Source organism: Eptatretus burgeri, chromosome 16, assembly GCF_056783735.1.
Source record: "Eptatretus burgeri isolate ZD-2024b chromosome 16, Ebu_testis_v1, whole genome shotgun sequence".
Taxonomy (NCBI): domain Eukaryota; kingdom Metazoa; phylum Chordata; class Myxini; order Myxiniformes; family Myxinidae; genus Eptatretus; species Eptatretus burgeri.
The window spans coordinates 37232434-37256882 of record NC_140976.1 but is presented as its reverse complement, the minus strand read 5'-3'; the positions used below and the strand labels follow the sequence as shown (position 1 = coordinate 37256882).

Genomic DNA, 24449 nt, shown 5'->3' with positions numbered 1-24449 from the left:
AGAAAAAAATATTTACAATAAATATTAGTCGTATAGTGATTTCATTCTGTATAAAACAACAAATAATGAATTGGGTTAAGGTCTCACCTGTCATCTTGTGAAAACGATTGATCTGCAAGGTCAGAGTTCTCTTCTAAATACTCCATTCTCTGAATAAGACTCAAAATTCTCTGAATAAGACTGAATAAGAATGAAGTTCGCTTTGGTAATAAATAGCCTCGAGTTGATGACATCATGGGAGGTTACACAACAATGGGTTTTTCAGGGTCGTATTTCACAAAGGAAATGAGTCGCATCTTTTCTTCGGTTCTCAAGCAGTCTGACTCATTTTAACACGAAAATGAAACAGCTTGCTTTGAATGATTTTGAGAAAAACTTACATAAAATAACACATAATGTTGAATATGGAAAGACCATAAAAAAATAAGAGCATGAAGAGAAATTTATCATTTCATTTCTGCAGAACAAAGACACTTAAACCAAGAACCAAGTTCCAAGTTATTATTTGTGAATATACTCGATGGAAATGAATGTTATAAGAAAATTAAGTTATTCCCTAAAGTAGAACATGGACAAATATTCGTTGGTTCGCTCTTTGAGTGGAATGAAAATATGAAAGGGAAGAAGTTCTTTAATCAGTAAGTCTCAATCTTTCATAGTCTCAATTTTACATTTGCTTGTATGGGAGGGAAGGGGGTAGGTGGGGAGAAAATGTCTCCTATTATGAGCTTTTTGGGCTTGGGTCAGAAAGTTTTTCCCGTTTCCCACATTCATTTGAATGGGCGTCCCAGAAACCCCATTTATCATCTACACACACACACACACACACACACACACACACACACACACACACACACACACACACACACACACACACACACACACACACACACACACACACTTGTTTTAGATTAGTTTTACTCTGTTCTTGTAATCCTTAAACTTCCTGCTTGAGTTCCCATTTCAGCAATATCGAAGGAATAATGCGTAATGTTTTTTTTTTTACATTGGATATAGAACACTACAAAGGGTTAACCTTCTCGTGTGCTCCACATATATTCTCTTTTGCTGTTGGCAAAAATCTCAACAACGTTTATGGAGCTTGCTTTCATAACTTGAATGAGTGTAAAAAAGTTTTGCTGTAGAATGTAACCAAGAGTGACAAAGTATAACAATCTTGTTAATTATGTGTTACTCAAATACTAACAAAGCGTTGGGCTTTGTTTGTCAAGGAATCAAAGAGTTTGGTAAATGTATATTTCACTGTATATCGTTGTCTGTTTCTGCACGTTTCTCCAATTAGTTCTTGCACGGTCAAGTAACAACATCAAGTGATGACACTTAAATAAGCATTCACACTGACATGCATACTCACTGCCTACCTGTTATCAGATTATTCATAAGAAGCTTGCCGTCTAACTTGTTTCAAACATTGAAGCTCCATTAAGGTAATTGACTATTGATTGTGTATTTCACACAAGTATCTGATGAAATGTAATATACTGATAGCTAAAGTAGATACATACAGATGGTTTCTTTCATCTTGGGTTCATCGGTATGGAAAACATGACGCCTTCGTTATCCGGCGAGGTGTTTGCTTACTGAAAAGGCTTTCTGTTTCCCTCCAGAGTTGTGCATCCAGGATTGTGGAGAGCACGGTGAGTGTGTTCAAGGCGAGTGTCTCTGTGATGAAGGTTGGACAGGCCAGGCGTGTGACCAACGTCGGTGTCCACGGCACTGCGGTGTTCACGGATCGTGCCGGCAGGGCCGATGCCTATGTCAAGATGGCTGGCATGGTGACAGTTGCTCCATTGGTAAGGATTGGGTTTGTAAAGACCCTTTAAATTTCAAAATGATCTGTTTCTCTGTGTTAGAAAAAATGTTCTCGGTTAATGACTCAATAAAAATGACTCGAGTACCGTATCAGAAAAATGAACCATTTTTTCAGAACTGTTTTGCTGATTGAAAACTTGAAGTCTTCAGCAGATTACATCTTCAAGTCACGTGAAAAACAAACGGTCACCAGCAAAGTTTCATCATACTAAAGTTGTTGTTTAACTGCCACATCGAAGAATAGCACTTTGCTAGGCAGACATGGAGTCTCCAAATCAAGGCAAAGGCTTTGACAGGTGTTTCGATAAGTTTTTTCTGCTGTCATTATCACCATCACTGATGCTTTTTGCTAATCACAAATTAATTCGACCCTGATTAAACAGTTAACGAACCAAAGTGTGCTGAGAGTTCTCAGAGAGTTGTGACAAGCTCGCGGTTTGTTGTGATGAGCTTGTTTGTCAGTGTTTCCCATCCGCTGTGCTCTATTAATGATTGCAAAAAAGCATGCATGTTTATTGTTTGTACTAATGGCTTGGCCACTCTGATATTCAGTCAAATTATGTCACCACCTCCTTTTTTACACCTGTCACAACAGTTTCAACATTCAGAAGGGAATTTTATTATCACCGAAGATTTGTAGTGTCAGCCATGGCTGGAGGGGGATTCTTACACACCCCTTCATCTCCGTTCTATTACTCTGTTTCTTCTCAAATGTGTTTCCCTTCTCTCCAAACTCATCCAATACCTTCATGTCCTTTGCTATGTCGAGACTTCCAGAATCCTCCTTTATCTTAACTTTCTCAATTTTTATTTTATTGGTTTAGCGTGACCATCCCCACCCCCAACCCCCCCCCTAACCTCTCACCCATGTGTCTTTGTCATAAATAGGTGACCGATTACTGTGCAATAATTATTTCACAATAATATGGAAGTAGTTTAACTGTTAAGCTTGTTTACCCCATATAAATAGGATATTTATGTCATTAAATACAAATATACATACTGTATGTAGTTTGGGGTGGTTTCGAGGCCACCATGAAATGAATCTGGATGTATTAGTGTGCTCGCTGTGCTCGCCTCACCATACGTCCCTACAGAAGTACAGGCCTGTTTTAACTGAAGATAATTACTGTCTGTGAGTTGCTGTGTTGTCATGATAAATTTAAAACACCTCACTGCCAAGGTATGATCTTTGTGAGGTTCTTCTTTATCATTCCCGTTGCTCCAATTATCACGAGTACAATTTTGGCAATCTTCAGCTTCCAGCATCTTTTCAACTTCGTTCTTGAGGTCTTGATATTTCGTCATTTTCTTGATATCTGCATTACCAAGATCAAAATCACTGGGTCCTGAAAACGTCAATTAACAATGCCTTATTTTCCTTTTTGTATCTGTATATCATGTATCCCTGTTGCAGTGCTCTGTTTTTAGCTCATTTGGAATGTAGTTCCTGAGATGGCGCGTTATCCGTCCGTCTGTCCATCCGTCTGTCCATCTGTCCGTCCACAAACACTTGCAACTTCTTCTCTGACACTACACAAACAATTTCTATGAAACTTGAACGTAACCTTCATCACCCGTTATGTACCAAAGTTTGTTCAATGCATTAAAAAAATCAGGCCTTAAGGAGGTATATGGGGGAGGAGGCGGGGTTGCTTTCTTCTCAGAAACTACATACACAATTCTGATGAAACTTGACGACAACCTTTATTACCCATGACGTACCAATGTTTGTTCACAGCCTTAAAAAAATCATGGTCTGAGGGGTGTCTATGGAGGTAGATTATGGGGGGGGGGGTTGTCCCCCACCAAAAAGAGGTTTTTGCTTTCTTCTCAGAAACCCCACACACAATTCTGATGAAACTTGACCATAACCTTCTTCACCCATGATGTACCAAAGTTTGTTCATGCAATTTTTAAAAAGTGGGGTCGAAGGGAGTTTGGGGTGGGGGGGGGGAGGTTGCCCCCCCCTCCTAATAGGTATGTGCTTTCTTCTCAGAAACTACACACACAATTTTGATGATACTTGACCACAACCTTCATCACCCATGATATACCAAAGTTTGTTCACTACATTACAAAAAAAAATCCATCGGTATTTACTTTCTTCTCCATTATGTATTCTCTGGGTCATCCACACCTACTAGTGGTTCCCTGGTTTTCTTATCCAGCTGCTACCAGATGAGCACCCAGGGGTATTGCCCCAATTTTTTATGTTCACGCAGGATCCGATCACAAGGTCGTACGTGAGCATTATGTCCTTGTTTTCAAGGGTTGCTCTTGGTTAATGTTTCGATGAGTGTTCTGGAACTGGCATATTGAAATTTCTACAGATGTGCCAGTGGATCACTCTACATACCTTGTTGTGCCTTTGTGTGTACAGCTGTTCTGACATGAGTTTTTTTACATCCCGATAGTAGGTGGCTCATGCTTTAATTTTCTACCTTGCAGATTGGCTCAGTCCTGCCATTGATTTAATGCCATTCATGTAGTGTCCTTGGTCTTGTGCATTAATAATGGTTCGTTCTCTGTTCCAATTGAGCTGACCTCTTCTGAGCCATTTTTTGTCTATCCCCAATCTGTCCAACTCTGTGTGTGTGTGTGTGTGTGTGTGTGTGTGTGTGTGTGTGTGTGTGTGTGTGTGTGTGTGTGTGTGTGTGTGTGTTGGTGGTTATCACCACATGTGGGTTTCAGAAGGTAGAATGGAGCTCTTCCAGGTCTCCAAGTGTGTGTGTGTGTGTGTGTGTGTGTGTTGGTGGTTATCACCACATGTGGATTTCAGAAGGTAGAATGGAGCTCTTCCAGGTCTCCAAGTGTGTGTGTGTGTGTGTGTGTGTGTGTGTGTGTGTGTATGTGTGTGTGTGTGTGTGTGTGTGAAGCCTTTTCTTTGATTTCTATGTAATTCCATACCCCCTGGGAAAATCTCCACCAAATTCTGCATACGTGCTTGGGGTACCTCGGGTCGGGTCAAAGACACAATCCCCTCGACTTTATCATGAGGCTGCAGGTCCTTCTATAAGTGGTCTACCATAGCGGAAGGGAGCTGGTGTTTCTAGCTATATTAAAATAAGGGAATTCTCCACATGTGTGTTTCTGTGTAAGTCTGATCATTGTAGAATCGAGAACGGCGAGGCCAATCTTGGGAGAGTACATGCAATTTTCATCTGTACATGTGGCATTGTGCAAGTGGTTTAACCACTGACCCCTGCCTGACACCATATTTTGCTCCCAAAAGGAGTGGGTATTATTAATTAGAATAAAGACAGAAGATGGCTGAAAAACATGTGACTGAGCAGAAACCGACCTCAAACAATTAAATGAGGCCATTTGGCCCAACATTGCCATGTTGCACTCCACGTTAATTTTTGATGCACGTTTAAACATCAATCTTCGTGATGGTTTACTCAAGTCTAACTAACCCAATCTTGATTGGGTGATCCACCTTGCAATTACATAAGGATTGATTACCTCCCTTGGAACTGCTCTTACCCATTACCTCACCTCATTAACCCATTTCTTGTTACCCTTTCTCTCCAAGCCAAAGCTTTCTGCGCATATAAACTTTTTCTCTTGGCATTGCCTTTTGACTCTGTCTGATGAAGCACTTCCCTGTAGTCCTTCAATATAGCAGCCTGTCTCCATGTCATGTCTCTTATGCATACCTGATACCTCCTACCCATGAGGTAGTTTGTTCTTGCTAATCATTCCCTTTATCACTACTTGTAGCTCAATCTAGTGTTTTTAATGTTGTAAGACTCTTCTTTGTATCATTGTTCCCCTGTGCCCCATTGTTGGTTGTCAAATCTCGCACCATCTGTCGTCCATCTCTTTCTCGAGTATCAAACTTTTCTAAAAGAAAAGAAAGAAAACAAGTTGGTCCACCAAACTTTTACAACCATGCTGGAATTTTGCTCGAGCTAGTCAAGTCTTTCAAGGGTATGGAAGAGAATTAAGCCTTCTATCACAATTTCTACAACACAAGAAATGATTATCTCATTATAATCACATTGTGTAATTACAATGCACACCTGTAGCTTGTACTTCCAAGGTGTGTGCACCATATTCTATTGTGCTCTATTTTATTACATTTCCCACCACTTTGCATTTTGCTAAATCCTTCAAAAAAACCCTTGATAAATACACGACATGATATTACCACAGAAGGCTGCCCTGGGTTGTGCCATGGCCATGGCAGCTGTCAGCTTTCTGGAGGGGCCTGGAGTTGCCAGTGTCATCCAAATTGGCATGGAGCAGGATGCCAGCTGCCAACAGAGACAGCTTGCGGCGATGCAAGGGACAATGATGGGGGTGAGATCCCGATATTTAATTCCAACTCCAGTGAAATATTTAAGGCTTTGTTTCCAGAAAACTATCTCATCAATAGTCTGACCAAAAATGCTTCATCCACCTCGTCATTTGTTAATGAAAACTGGAAAAGAGATTTGCTATCTGAATTGTCTCTCACCAGATGGCCTTACAGACTGCCTTGATCCTGATTGCTGCTTTGAACTGCAGTGCCTCAGTGTCCCAGAATGCCATGGGGCCCCAGACCCCCTGGAACTACTAAAGCGAATGGGGAGGTTTGCAAATTGGGGGCCAAGTGTCAATGCAGATGGCTACCCTCCTCCATCCTTTTACAGTCGAGTCTCATTCCTTGTTGGAAAAAATAGGGTCCACCAAATGCATGGAAATCTACCATTTGATACCAGGTTTGTTGTTTTTGGAATGGTCATTCAAACTCTCTGAATTATATTTTTGCATCTTGAGCTGTCCATGATCTTGTGGATTCCATTTTTTTTTCTTTGAATTGTAATTCTCGATTTATCGAGCATGCTGAAGGACATGCAACACACACACACGCACACACTTTATTCATACTTTTTAACCCTGATTTTACAACATTGCCAAAAATAAAAAAAGTTATTAGGTGCTTATAAATGGCTTAATTCTCCAAGTGTTTGCATGCTAATATCCAGTCAAGCAATTTTTTGACCTTAACAATGTTCACCAAAGGCAGATTGTAGCCTACTTTTTTAGGAGGAGAAGAATATTCATTACCCCATATGCACGAAACGAAAAGCGGGGTTAAGCAATTGGTTCACTTTGTCTGTCTGTCTCTACAAATGGCAGTTTATGATTGAGGAACACCTTAATTTCAATTGAATGTTATAGTTGAACACGAATAGGAAAATGAACCTGCAGCTTAGCAGTTATTTGGCTCTTTATTTGTCCCGATCGCACATCCGCAGAGAGGAATGAGATAATTATTTCACTCTGTCTGTCTACCTGGCAGTCGAACAAAACTGAAAACCATTCCAAACAGGAAACTTATTATTTTAGCGATGTCATAAAGGACACAAACAACAGGCCCAAATAACTAATGTATTGTGTTTGGTAGGGTGGGAGTAATAGATACTGTGTCAGTGGCCGTAAACTTCTGGAATTGTATTTTTCTGCAACCTTTAAAATCTTTATTTCATTTCAATTGAATTATAGACATGAACACTGCAGAACACAAATCACCTAATTGCCACTTTCATAAACCGTTCATTTAGCAGTACTTGGACAAAATATTACGGAATTTTACATCATCTTGACCAATCAAATTTGCTGCTCGCAGACCTCACCCATGTCCTTTTTTCCCCCCTCAAAAACTGCATGGGGTGAGGCACTATATGTATGAACTCTGTAGTTTAATTTGCAATGCTCCTGAGGTCCCATGAATATACACAAGTGACTTATCATGTCATATGTCAGAGATTCAGAGATTATCTCCAGTCAGTCTTTCTGGGGAGATTCCATGCAGCTGCAGATTGTAGACTGCAGCCACATTTAAACAGCATTAAACCCCCTCTCACAAATGCCTGGCAATATTGGCAGGATTAAAATGATATCTAACAGCAAAAATAAACTATCCAACTTGTGGCTTGTAATGAGAGCAGTTTGTGTGTTATTAAGAAAGAGCAAGGTGTGACAATATAAGTGAAAGTGCAAAATTGACGAGCATCTGTTTATCTTGTCTTTCTCACAGGCGGGCTTGTGTGCTGCGTGGCCAGGTGACCACTGCTGAAGGCGACCCACTTGTCGGGGTAAACGTAACCTTTGAGGGTTTCCCCAGCCTGGGAAACACTTTGACCAGACGCGATGGCTTGTGAGATGCGCTGAATCACATGGCATTCACTTCAAAACAATTTTTGCTTCTTCATCTTCTTCCTCATTTAATCTTCCTTTCATTCTCTTTCTTCTTTGAGCCTACTCGGATTACAGTGGGCATTTATGCACAGAATTGAACACAATGAAATATCAAAAAGATATTTGCTTTTTTGAAAATATGGACTCTATGCTGATGGACTCATTAGAAATGGAGATCAAGCCATTCTTGAGGATGGTCATCTCTACGGACATGTGAACGATGGATTACTGCACTACACGTACTTCCTGTGCATTGACCCAGATTTGCTGAATTTCGTTTTTGTAGTTTTGATACATCCCCTGATTGTAGACTTCAGTCACATATAATCTGCTCAAAAATCTAAATGAATTGACCTGGCTTCACCAAGCTTCTCCATCTTGCTATGGGTGAAATTCACACTGGAAAAGGTGCACTCTATTTTGGCAGGGGGGATGGAAAAATGCTAAATGAGACCCATGATACTTTATACCCTCGTTAACCCTCTCCAAAACCATCCCTTCCTTTCCAGGTTATTGTGTCCCCATTCCATTTCCCTCCACCCTCTTTTCGTTTTTTGTTATCTCCACCACCGAAGGTAGAATGAGGTGATGTATTCGCATTCACCCCTGTTTGTCTGTTTGTTTGTCTGTTTGTGAGCAGAATATCTCAAAAAGTTATGGACGGATTTAGATGAAACTTTGTGGACCCCAGTTGAGTGTGTGACAAGGACAAACTGATTAGATTTTGGTGACCATCCGGATCCAGATCCAACTACTACAATTTTTGAAGTGATTCTTCACCAATGAGAAATTGGGCCAAAACTATATATAGCACAATATCTCAAAAAGTTATAGATGGATTCGGACAAAACTTGTTGGACACGTTGGGTGTGTGACAAGGACGAATCGGTTAGATTTTGGTGAAGATCTGAATCCAGATCAGGACACTAGAATTTTTAGTCAATCTTCACAATTGAGAGATAGGGCCAAAAACGATATATGATGTGATATTTGAAAAAGTTGTGGATGGATTATGACAAAACGAGATGGATGAGTTGGGTAAGTAACAAGAATAAGCCGATCAGATTTTGTTTCAGGTCTCGATGTAGATCCAGCTTATCAGTTGGATACAACAAGTAAACTGTTCACCCTGGCGCAGGTATGCACTCTACCGAGAGCCGTTCTACTTCCATTCTGTGTCTTCCCTGGTTTTCCCTTCATGTGTTTGAGCTTGCTGTGTTTGAGCTTGTATCCAGGTTATTCACCCCCCCCACAATGTCCTCCTTTTCCTCCCTTTGTGTTCATTTTTCCCCATGTCCATTCTTCATCTCTTGTGTCTCTGACTCTACTGTTGCTTAGCTTCCCCCCTTTTTTCACTATGTCCTCCTTGTGTTGTGTTATGTTCTCGGCCATTTTTTGTTCTCGCTCTACGCCTTGACTTTGACCACCATTTGAACATACCTTTTCAAACAGCCATGCTTCAGGAAGAAAGTGTCACAAATGGAAGCTATATGTCTGATGACTAGGATTGAATGTTTCTGTAGATCCCTCAGGAATCCACATGACAGATGTTTCCAATTTCAGAACAGGAAATAATTGGTGCAGTTGGCAATCAGAAATAGCTTTCATTTTGAGAAATTTTATTTTCAGTTTCATATTTGGCAACTTGCATTTTACCAAACTGCAGCTTTCAGTAGAATGCAATTTTGAAATATTAAAGGATTTAAAAAGTTTAAATTCACTTGGGTTGATGATTCAAATTGCAGTCACTTCAACATTAGTGAGTAAATTTCTGTTTCCTTTCTTAACACAATATAAGTGACAAAGAATTATCCATGTGTGTTTATATGGGAATGCACATGCGCAAGACAACAAAATATATACGGTGTTGAGAAAAGATACACTGCAGTCATTTCAACATTAGTGAGACAAGAGAAGCTGACTTTTTGGGCCTTACCCTTCATAAGAGCAAAAGCGACCTGAAACGTCAGCTTCTCTTTTCTCTATGGCGGATCAATCTCCATTTCAAGTAGAGTATTTTATTTCCGATTTGTTTTGACTTCTTTTGCCACCCACGCAGATTGCTAATTTTGTGCTGAGATTAGCGATTACATTCTTTTAACATGAGCTGACATTGTAAAGCTGTGTTTACATCAGCTTTATGAACTCCCTCCATGATGTTCAATCGTGTTGTATGATCTCTTGTTAGGTTTTGACTGTGCTCGGTAGTTTGGTCTTGTCGGGTGGTTTGACCATGCCGGGTGATTTGGCCATGTGGGTGGTTTGGCCGTGCCAGGTGGTTTCTTCATGCCGGGTGGTTTCTTCATGCCGGGTGGTTTACCATTCCCTTCCCAGTGTTAGTCTGGGCAGGAATTTGTAATTTGTTCAGGGTGCTGGTGAAAACTCACTTATATTGAAGTTATTAGTTATTATTGACAGACTTCTGGTGGCTTGAACATGTTGCTATGTTTGTGCCTGGGGAGTAACTGCTAAAATCTATCTGCTTTGGTTCTTCCCGACATCTTTGGTCTTTCTTCCTTTCACATTTCTTTACTAATTTTTTTCATATTTCTCTTTATTCATTTTAATTCTTGCCTTTTCTTTTCTTTCATCTCTTTTACTTTCTATTCCTCTCTTTTTTTATTTATCTGTCTAATCAGAAGTGAATTCTTGCAGAATTTTTTCTGCAAGGCTCACTTGGCTGTGCCTGGATGGGTTTGTGGGTTGAGCAGCAGTGGCTGAAACCTGAATCCTATTCAGGTTCCTCCTGATGACTCCATCTTTGCTCTTTACTTCTTTGGGTTCCTTATTGGTCTTCCGTTTGATCACTCCTCGTGAAGGACATCGGGTGATCTTTACCATCCACCGATTAATGCTGGCAGATGGGGTGCCCAGTTTAATTTCCCTTTGAGGGATGGCACACACATCGATGCCTTGTCATGCATGCAAAACACCAGGATGGTAGTTTATAGTGGGGTCAAGCTTCCGACCCCGGCTAGATAGTTCAGAGGCGAGTGTTAGACCCTTCAGACATCCCTTATTGGCTTTACTTGGCAGAAATAATATAAAAAATTTACCAAATCATCGTTTTTCATGGGCCTGGAATTGGATCGTAAAATAGTTTAACCATTCTTGCCAGAGCATTTCAAAAGAGATATTCACTGTTATTAAATTTTTTGATGAAACATGAGGCAGTCTGACATCTTTGAGAAGCACTTCATTTTTATTTCTTCCAGGGTGGAGTTGATCTCGTTATACACCTTTAACCTATCACCCCCTTCGGTCACAAAGTGGTGGAGTGTGTATGGATCTCCAATATTTTCATCATATTATTATCTGTTCGATTTTAAATAGCCTTAAATTGTCCAGTTGGACCACTTGATTCTCACACATAAATAGTCTGTACTCAAGGAAAGTTCCACAAGGAAGAGAAAGTCAGAACAAAACTTGACTAGTTTGAAGAAGAAATTCAATTATTTGACTGGAACTGGTCAGAACAAAGAAATACCGAGTCAAATAGTGTATTCATCGGTTACCTCATCGATTTTCCAACATTCTCTTTGCAAACAATTTATGACTTAGAAAATTGAACACTTATTTTGTGTTCTTTTGTGAATACAGGACTTTAAAAATTATGCACGAATGCTAATGAGGCCTTTTGAGCATGCTCTGTGTGTGTGTGTGTGTGTGTGTGTGTGTGTGTGTGTGTGTGTGTGTGTGTGTGTGTGTGTGTGTGTGTGTGTGTGTGTGTGTGTGTGTGTGTGTGTTTACACTGACTCGGTTCTGCTCACCAGACATTTTTAACCTGTCATTGCTAGCACGTAATCTGTGATTCTAATCGTCTTTTTAACATAATTTTCAGTATTTAGAGTTGAGACAAAAGAGTGGCAATTTCAAAAATGTTTAACCATAATTGTTCTGTTCCTGAATGGAAATCGGACTCACTGAAGAAAATGAAAGACATGAAACATCTGTGGATGATGTTGAGTTACTATAATTTCCTTTTAATGCAAGCAAGCAGCCACAGTGGATATATATCCATCCATTGGGACCATACACTGTGCAGAGCATTGGTGCTGCCAAAGCAGTCTCCTTGATTATTGGACACAATCCTGGATGGGTCTCCACTCCGACACAAGATACCAGCAAGCTGGTACTCATTTTGCCGACCTCGGAAGGATGACAGGCAGAGTCAACCCCACCTGGTATTAATTCAACAGATGAGCAGGATTTCAACTCAGAATCCTCGGATCCCAAGCCCACCACTCTAACCATTAAGCCCAAACTAGGCATACATATATATTGTTTCAGCTGTGGAAATTCGAATTACACCATGAAGGGTCCTCAGGTGAGATATATCGGTAAGTTAATGTGTAGTTAGCCCAAACCCGTTGTATAGAGGGAATATATGTGATCCAGTCAGGCTGCGATTCTTCAGTTAGTCGTTTTTCTTTTGCTGTCGTTAATTTGGTGTAAGAACAACAACGAACATCGCCACAACCAACATCTCAACGATCACGCCATTCACACCACAACGCCACCTTCCACAACTACGCGACCACATCTTTGCCACTCGCCATTCAATGAGCACCGTGCGGTCACGATCTCCGCGGGACGGATGAAACGGAGTGGAGTGGCAGCTTGAATATCTCCCGCCAAGATCTCCCGCCCAAAACGCCCGCGCTTTGGCATGGGGGAGGTGCGATTTGAGCCGGAGGTCAAAGGTGAAAAAAGGTGGGGGCCTGATTTTGGGGGAATAATTCCCTGGCCCCGAGCCAAAACTGACTTTCCTCGTCCCCCGCACGGCACGGGGAGGGGGGAACGAGAGGGCACGCCCCTTTTTGGGAAGCTTCCAGAAGGGAAGTGGAGCCAGAAACGGGACGGGGTGAAGGGCGGAGCCCCAGCCTACAAAAGGGTGGGCGTAAAGAGTCGTCTGGTTGGTTGTTGGTTGTTCCCTTGTCCCGGTTCGAGTTGGGCTCTTGTTCGGTCGGTTGTCGAGGGGTGGAGAGTCCTTGCTCTTGGTGTGTGCATCGGATCGCCCTGAGAGAAGCTTGAAACTGAGAGGGCAGCTCGAAACGAGGAGGAAGCTCGAAACTAGGAGAGGCTCGAGACTGTCGGAGCAAGGATCGTGTTGTGTGTGCATCGTCCGTTCTGTTCATGGTTCGGTTGAGCATGGGCTTCTCAAGCCAGTCAGTGCAGTCCCTGGATGGAGCGCCTGCCATTCCCCACCCCGTCCGCACCGAGATAGCGGCGAAACTTTGTCCAGTTCCCCCAAAAACCCCGTCCGAGCTGTTGGGCGGACGACGTGAGCTACGCGCGGCACGAGCTCGGTGCACCACGCCGGGGGGACTCGAGGCTGCAGTCGCCAAGGCTGGACGACGCGCCCAGGGAAGTCGCGACTTTTCTTTTGGAGTTTTTGTGTAAATGTCTGTGGGTGGCGCCAGTCTGTGAAGTAAAACTGTGTGAGTGTTGCCGTGTGTAAGTCCTATTCGGTGGTAGATCTGCGTTCGTGCATTGCTTTTGTTTCTTTACCACTGCATACGTGTGTTTCTTTGGTTTTATTGTATTCCTGTGTATTGCTTTTGGTGTATTACTGCATTATATGTGCCTTCCGTGCTTCCGGGAATAAATGTGCTTGTCCAATTGCTCCCACTTTGCTTCGTCTCCTTCTTTGATGACTCTCCATCCTGCATCACGTAAGGGATTCGTAGCGGGTTTCAACATCCCGGTAATTAATCGGAACCGTCAAGGCCGTCGATCACTCCGCTCGGTTATCCCTGTAATACGGAACGAACCGCTTAAGCGGTTCGTGTCCGGAGTCTGCCTGTGGCGTGGTCCCATCCCTCGGCAGATTACCCGTGCGAGTACCATAGGTTTATCGACTTTCGGCAATTTACCTTATCTCGCGGGGGTGGACTGTGGACTGGGTGGTGGTGGGGTTAAACCCCTACTCGTGACTGGCTCCTGGCGGTAGTTCCTGGAGGGTCACGACTGAATTGTCCGTTCCGGTGGGCGACGCGGTCGCCATTCGAGTCAAACATGAAGCCGAGGTTGACCAATTGGAAGAAAAGGCAAGGCTGGAGTGCGAGGAGATAGACAAAGAACAGCGAATGAAACACAAAAGGGAAATTAACCAAATGAAGCAAACCATGAAACTGGAGAAGGAAGGACAGGAGAGGAAACAAGGAAGGGTAATGAGAGAACAGCGAATGAAACACAGGAAGGAAATGAGCCAATTGAAAGAAACGATGAGATTGGAAAATGAAGAGCAGGAGGAACAGTGGGAGAGAAAACAACTAAACGAGGTTGAAGTTAACCAATTCGAGGAGGAAGCAGAATTGGCGTCCACGGAGATTGAAAAACTCAGGAAGTTCCGAGAGGAGGAACGACTCAGAAGGAGCCAGGAAGTTTAGTGCAATACAATAATGTGGGACGTGTGACATCACCACAAGGAGGAACGTTTGTGGTGCGGGACTTAATTGACATCGCGCGACGAATGAAGCAACGATTGGGGCGGGCCCTGATAAAGGAGACACAAATAAAAATGGAGACGAGGGAAGTAACAAAGACAAAGAAGGAAATGAAAGTATTGCCAGAGACAGGGAGATAGAGAGTGAATTGGACGAGGTTAGTGACGAACACACACACACACACACACACACACACACACACACACACACACACACACACACACACACACACACACACACACACACACACGTGGTGGAGGACCATGGGGGGGGGGAGCTGGCGGACTGTTTAGGGACCCGGTGCAAGCAGCTGGATAGCCTCCTTCGAGAACGGAGGGAGACGCTATTCTCCCTTGAAGCGAGTCATGACCAGGTGGGTTCGATCGAGCTTTGCGAGGTTGAGGGGGCGAGTGCTGTGGACGGGTGCACGGAGAGCTTGGGTGGTACAGAGGCCCCGGGAACCCTGGAGGTGACCCGATTCCCCAGTGTGATTGTCCCGGTGTGTGTGGAGCCGAGGTGCATGCTTCCCAGCACGCCGTGTGTGTGGATGAGGCACCGCCTGTGCGAGTGAATGGCCGAGTGCAAGGGAGACAGTGTGTGTAAGAGAGCGGTATGTAAGGGAGATGACGGTGGGCATGAGTGAACATGCAGCCGCGTCGCCCGGTATGAATGTCATGTCGTGGAGTGTGAGCGTCGTGCCACGCAGGTGTGCGTGGGTCGAATGGCGACGACGACGGCGACAGAGAGACAAAGGCCGAGTAGCGGCCGTAGCCATTTTGGAAACCGTGCCGGGTTCACCCAGCGGCGAGCGCGAGGTCCGTGCTGTGGTACACACGAGGCCGCCACGTGCGCGCTTGCGGGAGTGAAGCCCGGTCCGGAAACGCCAGCAGTGGATGTTGCCGATCCTGCGGACGGACAAAGTTTAGGCAGGATTACAGATTTGGACCGGACGGGTTCTCCACGCGGGCGTGTGTGTTAAGCTCCAACGGGCAGAGCACATGTGTTCGCATGGGGAACCTCTCGAAACGCGAGGCTTGTTTTTTTATTCGCAGGATGACGTCATGGCTGCACGTGTGGTTGGAATCCGGCAGGAGGGTGAAACCCTGCAGGATGGTGCCGTCCAAGAAGGGACGAGGTACACGTGCAGCTGCATGACGTCACGGGCAAGGTGAAAAGTGCGCGAGCTGTGAGTTGCCGCGCTGGTGCTGTGCAATAAAAAAAAAAAGCAAGCCTCGCTTCGGGTGAACAGGATTCCCAGGCAAAGTGTGGAAGATCCCCTTGGCCAGGGCACAACTAGTAAGAGGGAAGGGTGAGCTTAGCTAGACCAGCTTCATGAGGCAGGGGTAAGTCCTCATGGGGCCCATGTAATGGATTAGTTCGAGGGATTGTAGTGAGATTTAGGATGGGAAATGGATTTTAGAATTTTTGGATTTGAGGACAGGGACAGGCTTCTGGATGTATAGTGGGGACGTAGTTCAGCGACGTAGTGTTAAGAGGAACGTGCTATATTGTAAGGGATGACGAGGGAGCACGAGTTAGGGAATGTAGTGAGCAGGATGGCTGAGTTCAGCGATGGAGTGTTGAAAAGTTGTGAGGTGGAGACTTGATGAGTGAGTGAGGCCAGCGGGTCTGAGTGAATGGAGCGAATGTGGTATGCATGGTGCGATGAGTGATTGGGGGAAGGAGTGATTCCCGCCCAAGGGACCCCGGGGTCAGGATAAAGTGAGTTAGTGGGTTAGTTAAATTGACAAAATGGAAGTCGTTTTGTTGTTGGTGGGAAAGTAGGCTCGATACCCACTTGGAGGGGTGCAGGAGCCCTGTTGACGGGCTGGGAGCGTGGCTGCGAAAGGTGAGTATCGCTGAGTGGGTACCCCGGGCACCGGGCTAGTCGGCCGCGGTAGGCCAAGGGCCCATGGGGGGCAGGGATAGCGTAGTGGGCACGGGTGTGCCCGCATGATGCGTGGGCCCGGGGCGCCATTCGCCGCGTGGGCAGTGCATTGGGCACGGGCACCCATGGAAGGGGCCCGGGGCGCCAGCCTGCCACGTGAGCATTTCAGGGGAGTCGCCAGGGAGGGCACTCCCCGGTGTTTAGGGAGCTCTTAGGCTTGGAGGCAGTGTAGTGCCCCAGGGTGCCATAGCTGGAGAATCGGCAGAGGGTAGTTCCTGCCAAGGGAGCCACACGTCCCAGCCATGAAACCGTGTCAGGGCACGGGCGGAAAATTGGGGGGCATGGCCAAAAATTGTGAGGACACCAACACAGGCGATGGGAATCTGGGTTGATAGAACCAGTAGATTAAGCGAGAGGTGATTGTTGAAAGCCCCGGGGTAGTTTAAGTGATAATGGTTTGGGTAGATTGGGAAGTGTACCCCTCCGCACCATCCATCCCTTCGCTCTCATAGTGGGCCGCTGGACCCACTTTGGGTTGAGATCGCTGAAGTCTGAGGAGGCCATCCTGAGGCTTGAGTTGGGCCTCGACACAGGATACTAGCTAGCTCTCTCTTATTCCCCTCCAGGAAGGGAACGTAGGGTTGGGAGTAGGCTAGGACAGGATAGGTTAGCCAAACAGAGACAGTAAAGGGGGTTAGGGGACGAATTCTAGTGGGGAAGTAAAGATAAAAAAATTAAGACAACAAAAAAATAAGTTGGGGCTAAATTGGGTTTGTACAAATTAAGGGAGTGGGTATGGACAGTGACAGGCAAAGGCGATAGGTTGGGAGGGAGACGTCTAGGTAGGTCCGAGCCCGCCTTCTGAGTGGCCAGCACCACCACACTCCCTCCATCAAACTGCACTGCACGGCAAGAGGCTGGCCAACTTCGTCTGCTGGCTGTTTTTTTGCTGCGAGGCCTGTACCGGCCGGATCGTCAGCAGCTGTGTTGCTTCAAGGCCTGTGCTGGTCGGATCTTCCGCCGGCTGTGTTCGCCTGCGGCGGCCTGGTTCTGCAGGCTGTGTGTGCTTGCCACCTTTGCCATGCCATGCCTACTGCCCTCGTCATCTTTAGCCCCCGTTCTGTTTTGATTTGCCCCCCCCTTGTTCATTACCATGTGCGCCAGGATCGTCTTGCTTGTTGCAAGGACTGTCCTGTTGGCAGCTACAACACGGGCCTGCAGTAGCGGCCCGTGCGCGGTTGACTTTTACCTTTTTTCTGCAGAGTCCATTGATCCTGGGCCATTGTTTAGTGTAAAATTTATAAGTTAAGATGTACTGTAAATATGAGTGCGCCCCCGGCATGTATGTGTTAGTGCCGGCAATATTATTTAAGTCGTCCGGATGAGTGTGTTTGTTAGTTAGTTACTCAGCCCTGAGGTTATTTGTTTTGGGGACACGAATACACTAAATGTCGCACTCAGGGATCCGAAGGTAAAACGTATTCAGGGAGAACGACACATGATGGCACACGACAATTTGACGACTCGGGACGAGTCTGCAAAAGGGTAGGGGGTAGTGTTATGGCTGTGGAAATTCGCATTACACCATGAAGGGTCCTCAGGTGAGATATATCAGTAAGTTCATGTGCAGTTAGCCCAAACCCGTTGTATAGAGGGAATATATGTGATCCAGTCAGGCTGCGATTCTTCAGTTAGTCGTTTTTCTTTTGCTGTCGTAAATTTGGTGGAAGAACAACAACAAACATCGCCACAACCAACATCTCAACAATCACGCCATTCACTACATGACGCCAACAATCATGCCGTTCACACCACAACGCCACCTACCACAACTACGCTACCACATCTTTGCCACTCGCCATTCACCGTGCGGTCACGATCTCCACAGGACGGATGAAACGGAGCGAAGTGGCAGCTTGAATATCTCCCACCAAGATCTCCCGCCCAAAACGCCCACGCTTTGGCATGGGGGAGGTGCGATTTGAGCCGGAGGTCAAAGGTGAAAAAGGTGGGGGCCTGATTTTGGGGGAATAATTCCCTGGCCCCGAGCCAAAACTGACTTTCTTCGTCCCCCGCACGGCGCGAAGAGGGGGGAACGAGAGGGGACGCCCCTTTTTGGGAAGCTTCCAGAAGGGAGGTGGAGCCAGAAATGGGGCGGGGCAAAGGGCAGAGCCCCACCCTACACAATGGTGGGCGTGAAGAGTCGTGTGGTTGGTTGTTGGTTGTTCCCTTGTCTCGGTTCGAGTTGGGCTCTTGTTCGGTCGGTTGTCGAGGGTGGAGAGTCCTTGCTCTTGGTGTGTGAATCGGATCGCCCTGGGAGAAGCTCGAAACGAGGAGGAAGCTCGAAACTGGGAGAAGCTCGAAACCGGGAGAAGCTCGAAACTAGGAGAGGCTCGAGACTGTCGGAGCAAGGATCGTACTGTGTGTGCATCGTCCGTTCTGTTCGTGGTTCGGTTGAGCACGGGGCTTCTCAAGCCAGTCGGTGCAGTCCCTGGATGGAGCGCCTGTCATTCCCCACCCCGTCCGCACCGAGATAGCAGCGAAACCCGGTCCAGTTCCCCCCAAAACCCCGTCCGAGCTGTCGGGCGGACGACACGAGCTCGGTGCACCACGCCGGAGGGACTCGAGGCTGCGGTCGCCAAGGCTGGACGACGCGCCCAGGGAAGTCGCGACTTCTTTTCTTTTGGGTTTTTGTGTAAATGTCTGTGGGTGGCACCAGTCTGTGAAGTAAAACTGTGAAGTGTTGCCGTGTGCAAGTCCTATTCGGTGGTAGATCTGCGTTCGTGCATTGCTTTTGTTTCTTTATCACTGCATACGTGTGTTTCTTTGGTTTTATTGTATTCCTGTGTATTGCTTTTGGTGTATTACTGTATTATACGTGCCTTCCGTGCTTCCGGGAATAAATGTGCTTGTCCAATTGTTCCCACTTTGCTTTGTCTGCTTCTTTTAATTGACTCTCCATCCTGCATCACGTAAGGGATTCGTAGCGGGTTTCAACATCCCGGTAATTAATCGGAACCGTCAAGGCCGTCGATAACTCCGCTCAGTTATCCCTGTAATATGGAACGAACCGCTTAAGCGGTTCGTGTCCAGAGTCGGCCTGTGGCGTGGTCCCATCCCTCGGCAGATTACCCGTGCGAGTACCATAGGTATATCTACTTTTGGCAATTTACCCTATCTCGTGCAGGTGGACTGCGGACTGGGTGGTGATGGGGTTAAACCCCCACCCGTGACTGGCTCCTGGCAGTAGTTCCCGGAGGGTCACGACTGAATTTTCGAGTCAAGCGGCCGATCGCACGCCAACGGGCGCGAATTCGCAACAATATATATATATATATATATATATATATATATATATATATATATATATATATATATATATATATATATATATATATATATATATATATATATATATATATATGTAGTTACGGAAATTGCCCTTCGTATGCTGCTAAATATAGGATTAGCTCAGATTCCCCATTAAATGCATGTTTTGCTAGGTTGTTTGGTAAAATGGACGTTACATGTGTGTCGGGAGGTATAAGAGGCTGTTTCATTGTTCGTACAGTGGTGGTGTGCTGAGAGCTCCCTCTTCTTCCTTCCCCATCCTGGACGAGGCCTCACCCAGTCGGCTGAGAGGGTGTGGCCAAAAAGAGGAAGTGAAACTGAGGGGAGGAGTTTGTCGGCTTCAAAAAGGGGGAGGAACGAGTGGCTTTGAGCAAGCGAAAAGGGACCTCGTAAAAGAAAAAGGGTCGAGTTTGTGGAAACGGTTGGTCTCGAGGCATGCTCGGGTTTCGAAGCGAGCAAACGAAGGAGGGACAGTATGGAATCTGCTGGGAGAGATGCTGATCCTGAGCGCGCCGAGTCTGCATTTTTGGCAGTGGGAGAGGCGGCCTGCATGTCGAGTCTGCCTTTTTGGGCAGTGGGAGAGCGCCTGCACATCGAGTCGGCGATCGACTTGTGAGGAGGTGATTCTGCCGTGAGAGAGACGGTGGTCGGCTTTGAGAGGCGAGCGTAGATAAAGGAAATAAAAGGTGATTCTGCAGAGAACAAAACTGAGAGGACAGAGTTGAGAAGTCGGGCTTCAAGGCGGGAAGGCAAGAGAGGAAACGACGGAGCCTCTGACGGTCCTTGCTCACCTCACGGCTCGACACGTTTACTGATCCGCTTGCCGGAGCCTGGCACCTCGATTTGGGCCTTGTCTGGTGAACAGGCCAGGCCTGGATTTGTATGCTGGACCTTGAGAGAAATCAGCTGAGGCTCATCGTTGATCTGACGGTCTTGTGCCGTCGACCTTACGTGGGGTCAGAGTGCGCGGAGACCGCGTGTGGTGCGGAAAAGAAAGGCGAGCGCTGTCTCGCCATGCAGCGTGTTCGAGTTCGAGCTGGGGGCTCGAATCCGTGGACATCTGCTTGTTATGAGCGACATTCGTGCTTTTTGACACTTTCCTCTCGTCCATGAAACATCATGAAGTACTCTGTCTTGTCTGCATGCATGCTGTCTTTCTGTCTTGTCTGCACGTGTTGTATAAGGCATATCTCGGTAGGGACCCCCTTAAAACCTGTAATCCGTAGTTCCCGAGTTAAGAACGGGTTAAAGATTGTTAATAAAAACATTGTTGTGAATGTTTTGCTTGTGCCATATTCCCCGATGTTCCCCAATAAATCTAGTTGGTTCGTATGAAGTTGCCGCTATGGATTAATTCGTGTCACGTCGAGGAACGATCCGTTCGATTGGCATATAAAACCAAAATGGTTACAGACTGGCAGAAAACGCTCGACATCTGACAAAACCAGTCTGTAACCGGGGTTCTATTTCCCCAACTGGTAAGGTTCAGGATTACATTGGTATCGCGATTGAAGACGCATGACCCAAGGCCTGTGCTGAGCCGGCCGGCGTTATAAACCCCGGAGACGGTTGTGGTGAGGGTGGCGCCAAGGATTGCGTGAGAATCCCGCCACCCTGGATCCGCAACATATATATATATATATATATATATATATATATATATATATATATATATATATATATATATATATATATATATATATATATATATATACACGCACATATATTTTTTTCAGGACTTTATGTCTATTGGGTATCAGGGGAGTGCTCGTCATATTCCACATGTTTCGATTTATGTATACATTTATATATTTATAACACACACGTTTCGCCTTTTAGCAATAGATGAAAAAAAATCTAGTGTAGTTTTTTTCTTGGGGCCCCGGAACCAAACAAACCATATATCTATAACATTCCTCACAGCTCCGATTTCTCTGCAATAGCAAATATAATCATTTTAAACTTATCCTGTACATTCTCAAGCCTCAGATATATCCTTCCCATTAGTGTTCAGAAGCATCTCATCAAGATACACAGTCTATTCACTGGGCTTGATCCATTGGGGGTTGTGTAGCAAATGGCCATCCACTCAGGCGTTCCTCTGACCCGCATGGTCGGGAGCTTGCAGTATGAACAGCTTCTCGTTCGGTGAGCTAAGAAAGGTCTCCAAGTCTTTCGTTGTGAAGAGGTACAGCCCTTTCTCTCAGGTACTTTTCCAAGTATTTTCAGCTTTTACAAAAAGCTTTGTGAGCCATTTTTGGTAACAATTCTTATCTCACTCACACAATATACTTTATGGCACCCCAAATATCACTATTTCCTGAGGTTTCTGCACATGCACACTGAGCATTCTGGGGCATATTACATCATTTTGAAACTCACATATTGGTGATGCCTTTCTAACAGACAAGAATGTCTACTTTAACTTCTTGTTTGCTATGCTGTAAATACAAGTCAGAGAAGCACAACCAAGAAGCGAGAAGGGCTACAGGAGATTATATGAAATGAATTTCCTGACAAGGAACTCTAATGTAAGAGGAAGCCATTCGGGCCATCAAAGCCTGGGTTGTGATTGCCAATATATGGTTGTTTGTCCATGTTCTATCCTTTTTAAGTGCAAAACATCAAGCAAGGAAGTAGCATGTACCAGTCTTTGTTATGACTCAGTTGAGGTTTGAACCACTAACAACTCAGACTCAGAGCAGATACTTTAACCATTACACCACCAAGTCTAACTTTAGACGATTACGTGATTTATGGGACAATGAGGATACAAAATGGCAAAAGGCACAACTTGGCAATGCTGATGATAAGGCAGATGGGATGTAGGCTTGAAAGGACAGTTGGACAAGCCTTTTGTGCTGTATCCTCAGGCAGTGGCAAACGTCACAGCATTTTAGAATAAACATTAAAGAAAATAACATAACATATAAACGGGTCAATCTGTTAATGTTCCCTTGTGAGCCCCCCGGCTCACGATGGATGTGGGGAACCGGGTTCAAACCCCGTGTGCCACCTGTTTAACTAACGTCTACTCGTGTCCTTGTAATTAAGGTGAAAGTACAATGATGTCTATACTCATGTGTTTGTCGGGTTTATGTACAAGCTCCTCTGTGCCTCAAACATCACTGGAAGCAAAAATAATAATTAAAAAGTCTTTTCACAATAACAGAAGTGGTTTCTATTTGAAAATAAATGCCATTAATGAGATGTTGGTCCCTTCCTGGTCGGAATATACCTGTGATGATGGGTGAAGGCTGTGTTAATTAAGGAATATGTGAAACAACATGCAATTTAAACGACTGAAGGGAAGCATTTCATTTCCAAGGAGTTAATTTGCATGATATGAGTTGGTCTTGGTGAATGCCGAATGTTGTTGCGGCAGTGTGTATAGACTAGCGTGATTTGTTAGAATCCAATAAGGCACCTTCACCTTTTAATGATACTATAGAAGCATTTTTATGGTATGGCTTGGGCGGGCAGGATAGCCAAGAGGTACGCACACTTGCCTCGAAGCTGTTGAGCATGGGTTTGAATCCTGACCGAGCTATAAACTGTCATCCTGGTGTTTCACAGGTCGGGTGATTCATCAATGTTTGTGCCGTCTCTCGGATGGATGTTAAACAGGAATCCCATCTGACGGAATTATTTGGTGGACATTAAAGATCCCATGGTATCCTTTGTGAAGAGTTGGTGAGCTAGGGCCGGCACCATGAATAAATTCCAAATTCCTGTGCTCACCTTACTTTACCGCTGTTTCATTGGATCAAAGTGAAAAAAAGAGTCAACAATCCCTAAGGGGGTCTCTGCACCCCTTAGCTGGGTATGTGCATTACTTGGAGTAGTTTGGCTTCATTCATCTCCACTCGGTAACCTGCTTGTCTCATCAAAGAAAACATGCCGAGTGATTCCCTAACTGTACAAGATCAAACAGGAGAGCAAGGCTGTATATCATAACAATAAAAGGGAGAAAATTTTTCAAAAAGTTCCATCACAAGAATGGTGTACAAAGTCTTCCTCATAAGTTTCGGAGAAGACAGAAGATCAAGTTGAATCTTTCATTCATAATTGACTTGTGAAATTTTCATAACAACCTTCAGTTGGCAATGATCCATTATCAAGTATATTTTAGAGTAACACACATAACAGATGGGTACATATTTCCTTGAACTAAGCATGGACTAACATGATCCCTTCCCAGGCCCAGATGTACTTGGGCCAGTATGGGGATTATATATTGGTTATTATTATATTAGTTAATCAATGATCCTCAGGTTTAATATGGAAAGATAGATCAGTTTAAAGGGAATTAGCAAGACCACAGTACAGTGAACATTTACTCATGGCCTGTCAGTATTGACTCTGCAAATTTAATGAGCTCTGACCTTGTCATTGTGAGAGACCTGATAAGCATAATTATCCTGCAGACAATTGAAATCTTTTATCTCAATGCAGCACACGTCAACCATTCTTTACAACGTGATTTTAGCCAAACATCTACAACAGATTTATACCCCCATATTGTTTCAAAGCAAAAATAAAGAGAAATGAGTACATAATTTGTGGACAAAGAACACTTATCTCAATATGAAAAAAAATTGTTTGCGTTTGATTAATACAGAAACACCAGTGCTTTGCAATCGTCATGTGATCCAGAGAGCTTTCTATTACCAAAATGTCCATGCTCATATTTCACAAGATGGAATGAATTATTTTATTTCCACAGTGAGCAGGAT

At 44.8% G+C, this 24449-nt stretch overlaps 1 protein-coding gene across 7 annotated transcripts in view; it reads left to right on the top strand.

Annotated features, from left to right (window-relative positions):
• LOC147010865 (teneurin-3-like) overlaps positions 1-24449 on the top strand; it is a 307484-nt gene that overhangs the window by 127704 nt on the left and 155331 nt on the right. For all 7 annotated transcript variants that reach the window (XM_085860654.1, XM_085860652.1, XM_085860653.1 and 4 more), the window contains exons 13-16: positions 1629-1814; positions 5995-6141; positions 6302-6542; positions 7865-7984. In XM_085860654.1, the coding sequence (XP_085716780.1) occupies positions 1629-1814; positions 5995-6141; positions 6302-6542; positions 7865-7984 (694 nt within the window). The remainder of the gene's footprint in view (positions 1-1628; positions 1815-5994; positions 6142-6301; positions 6543-7864; positions 7985-24449) is intronic.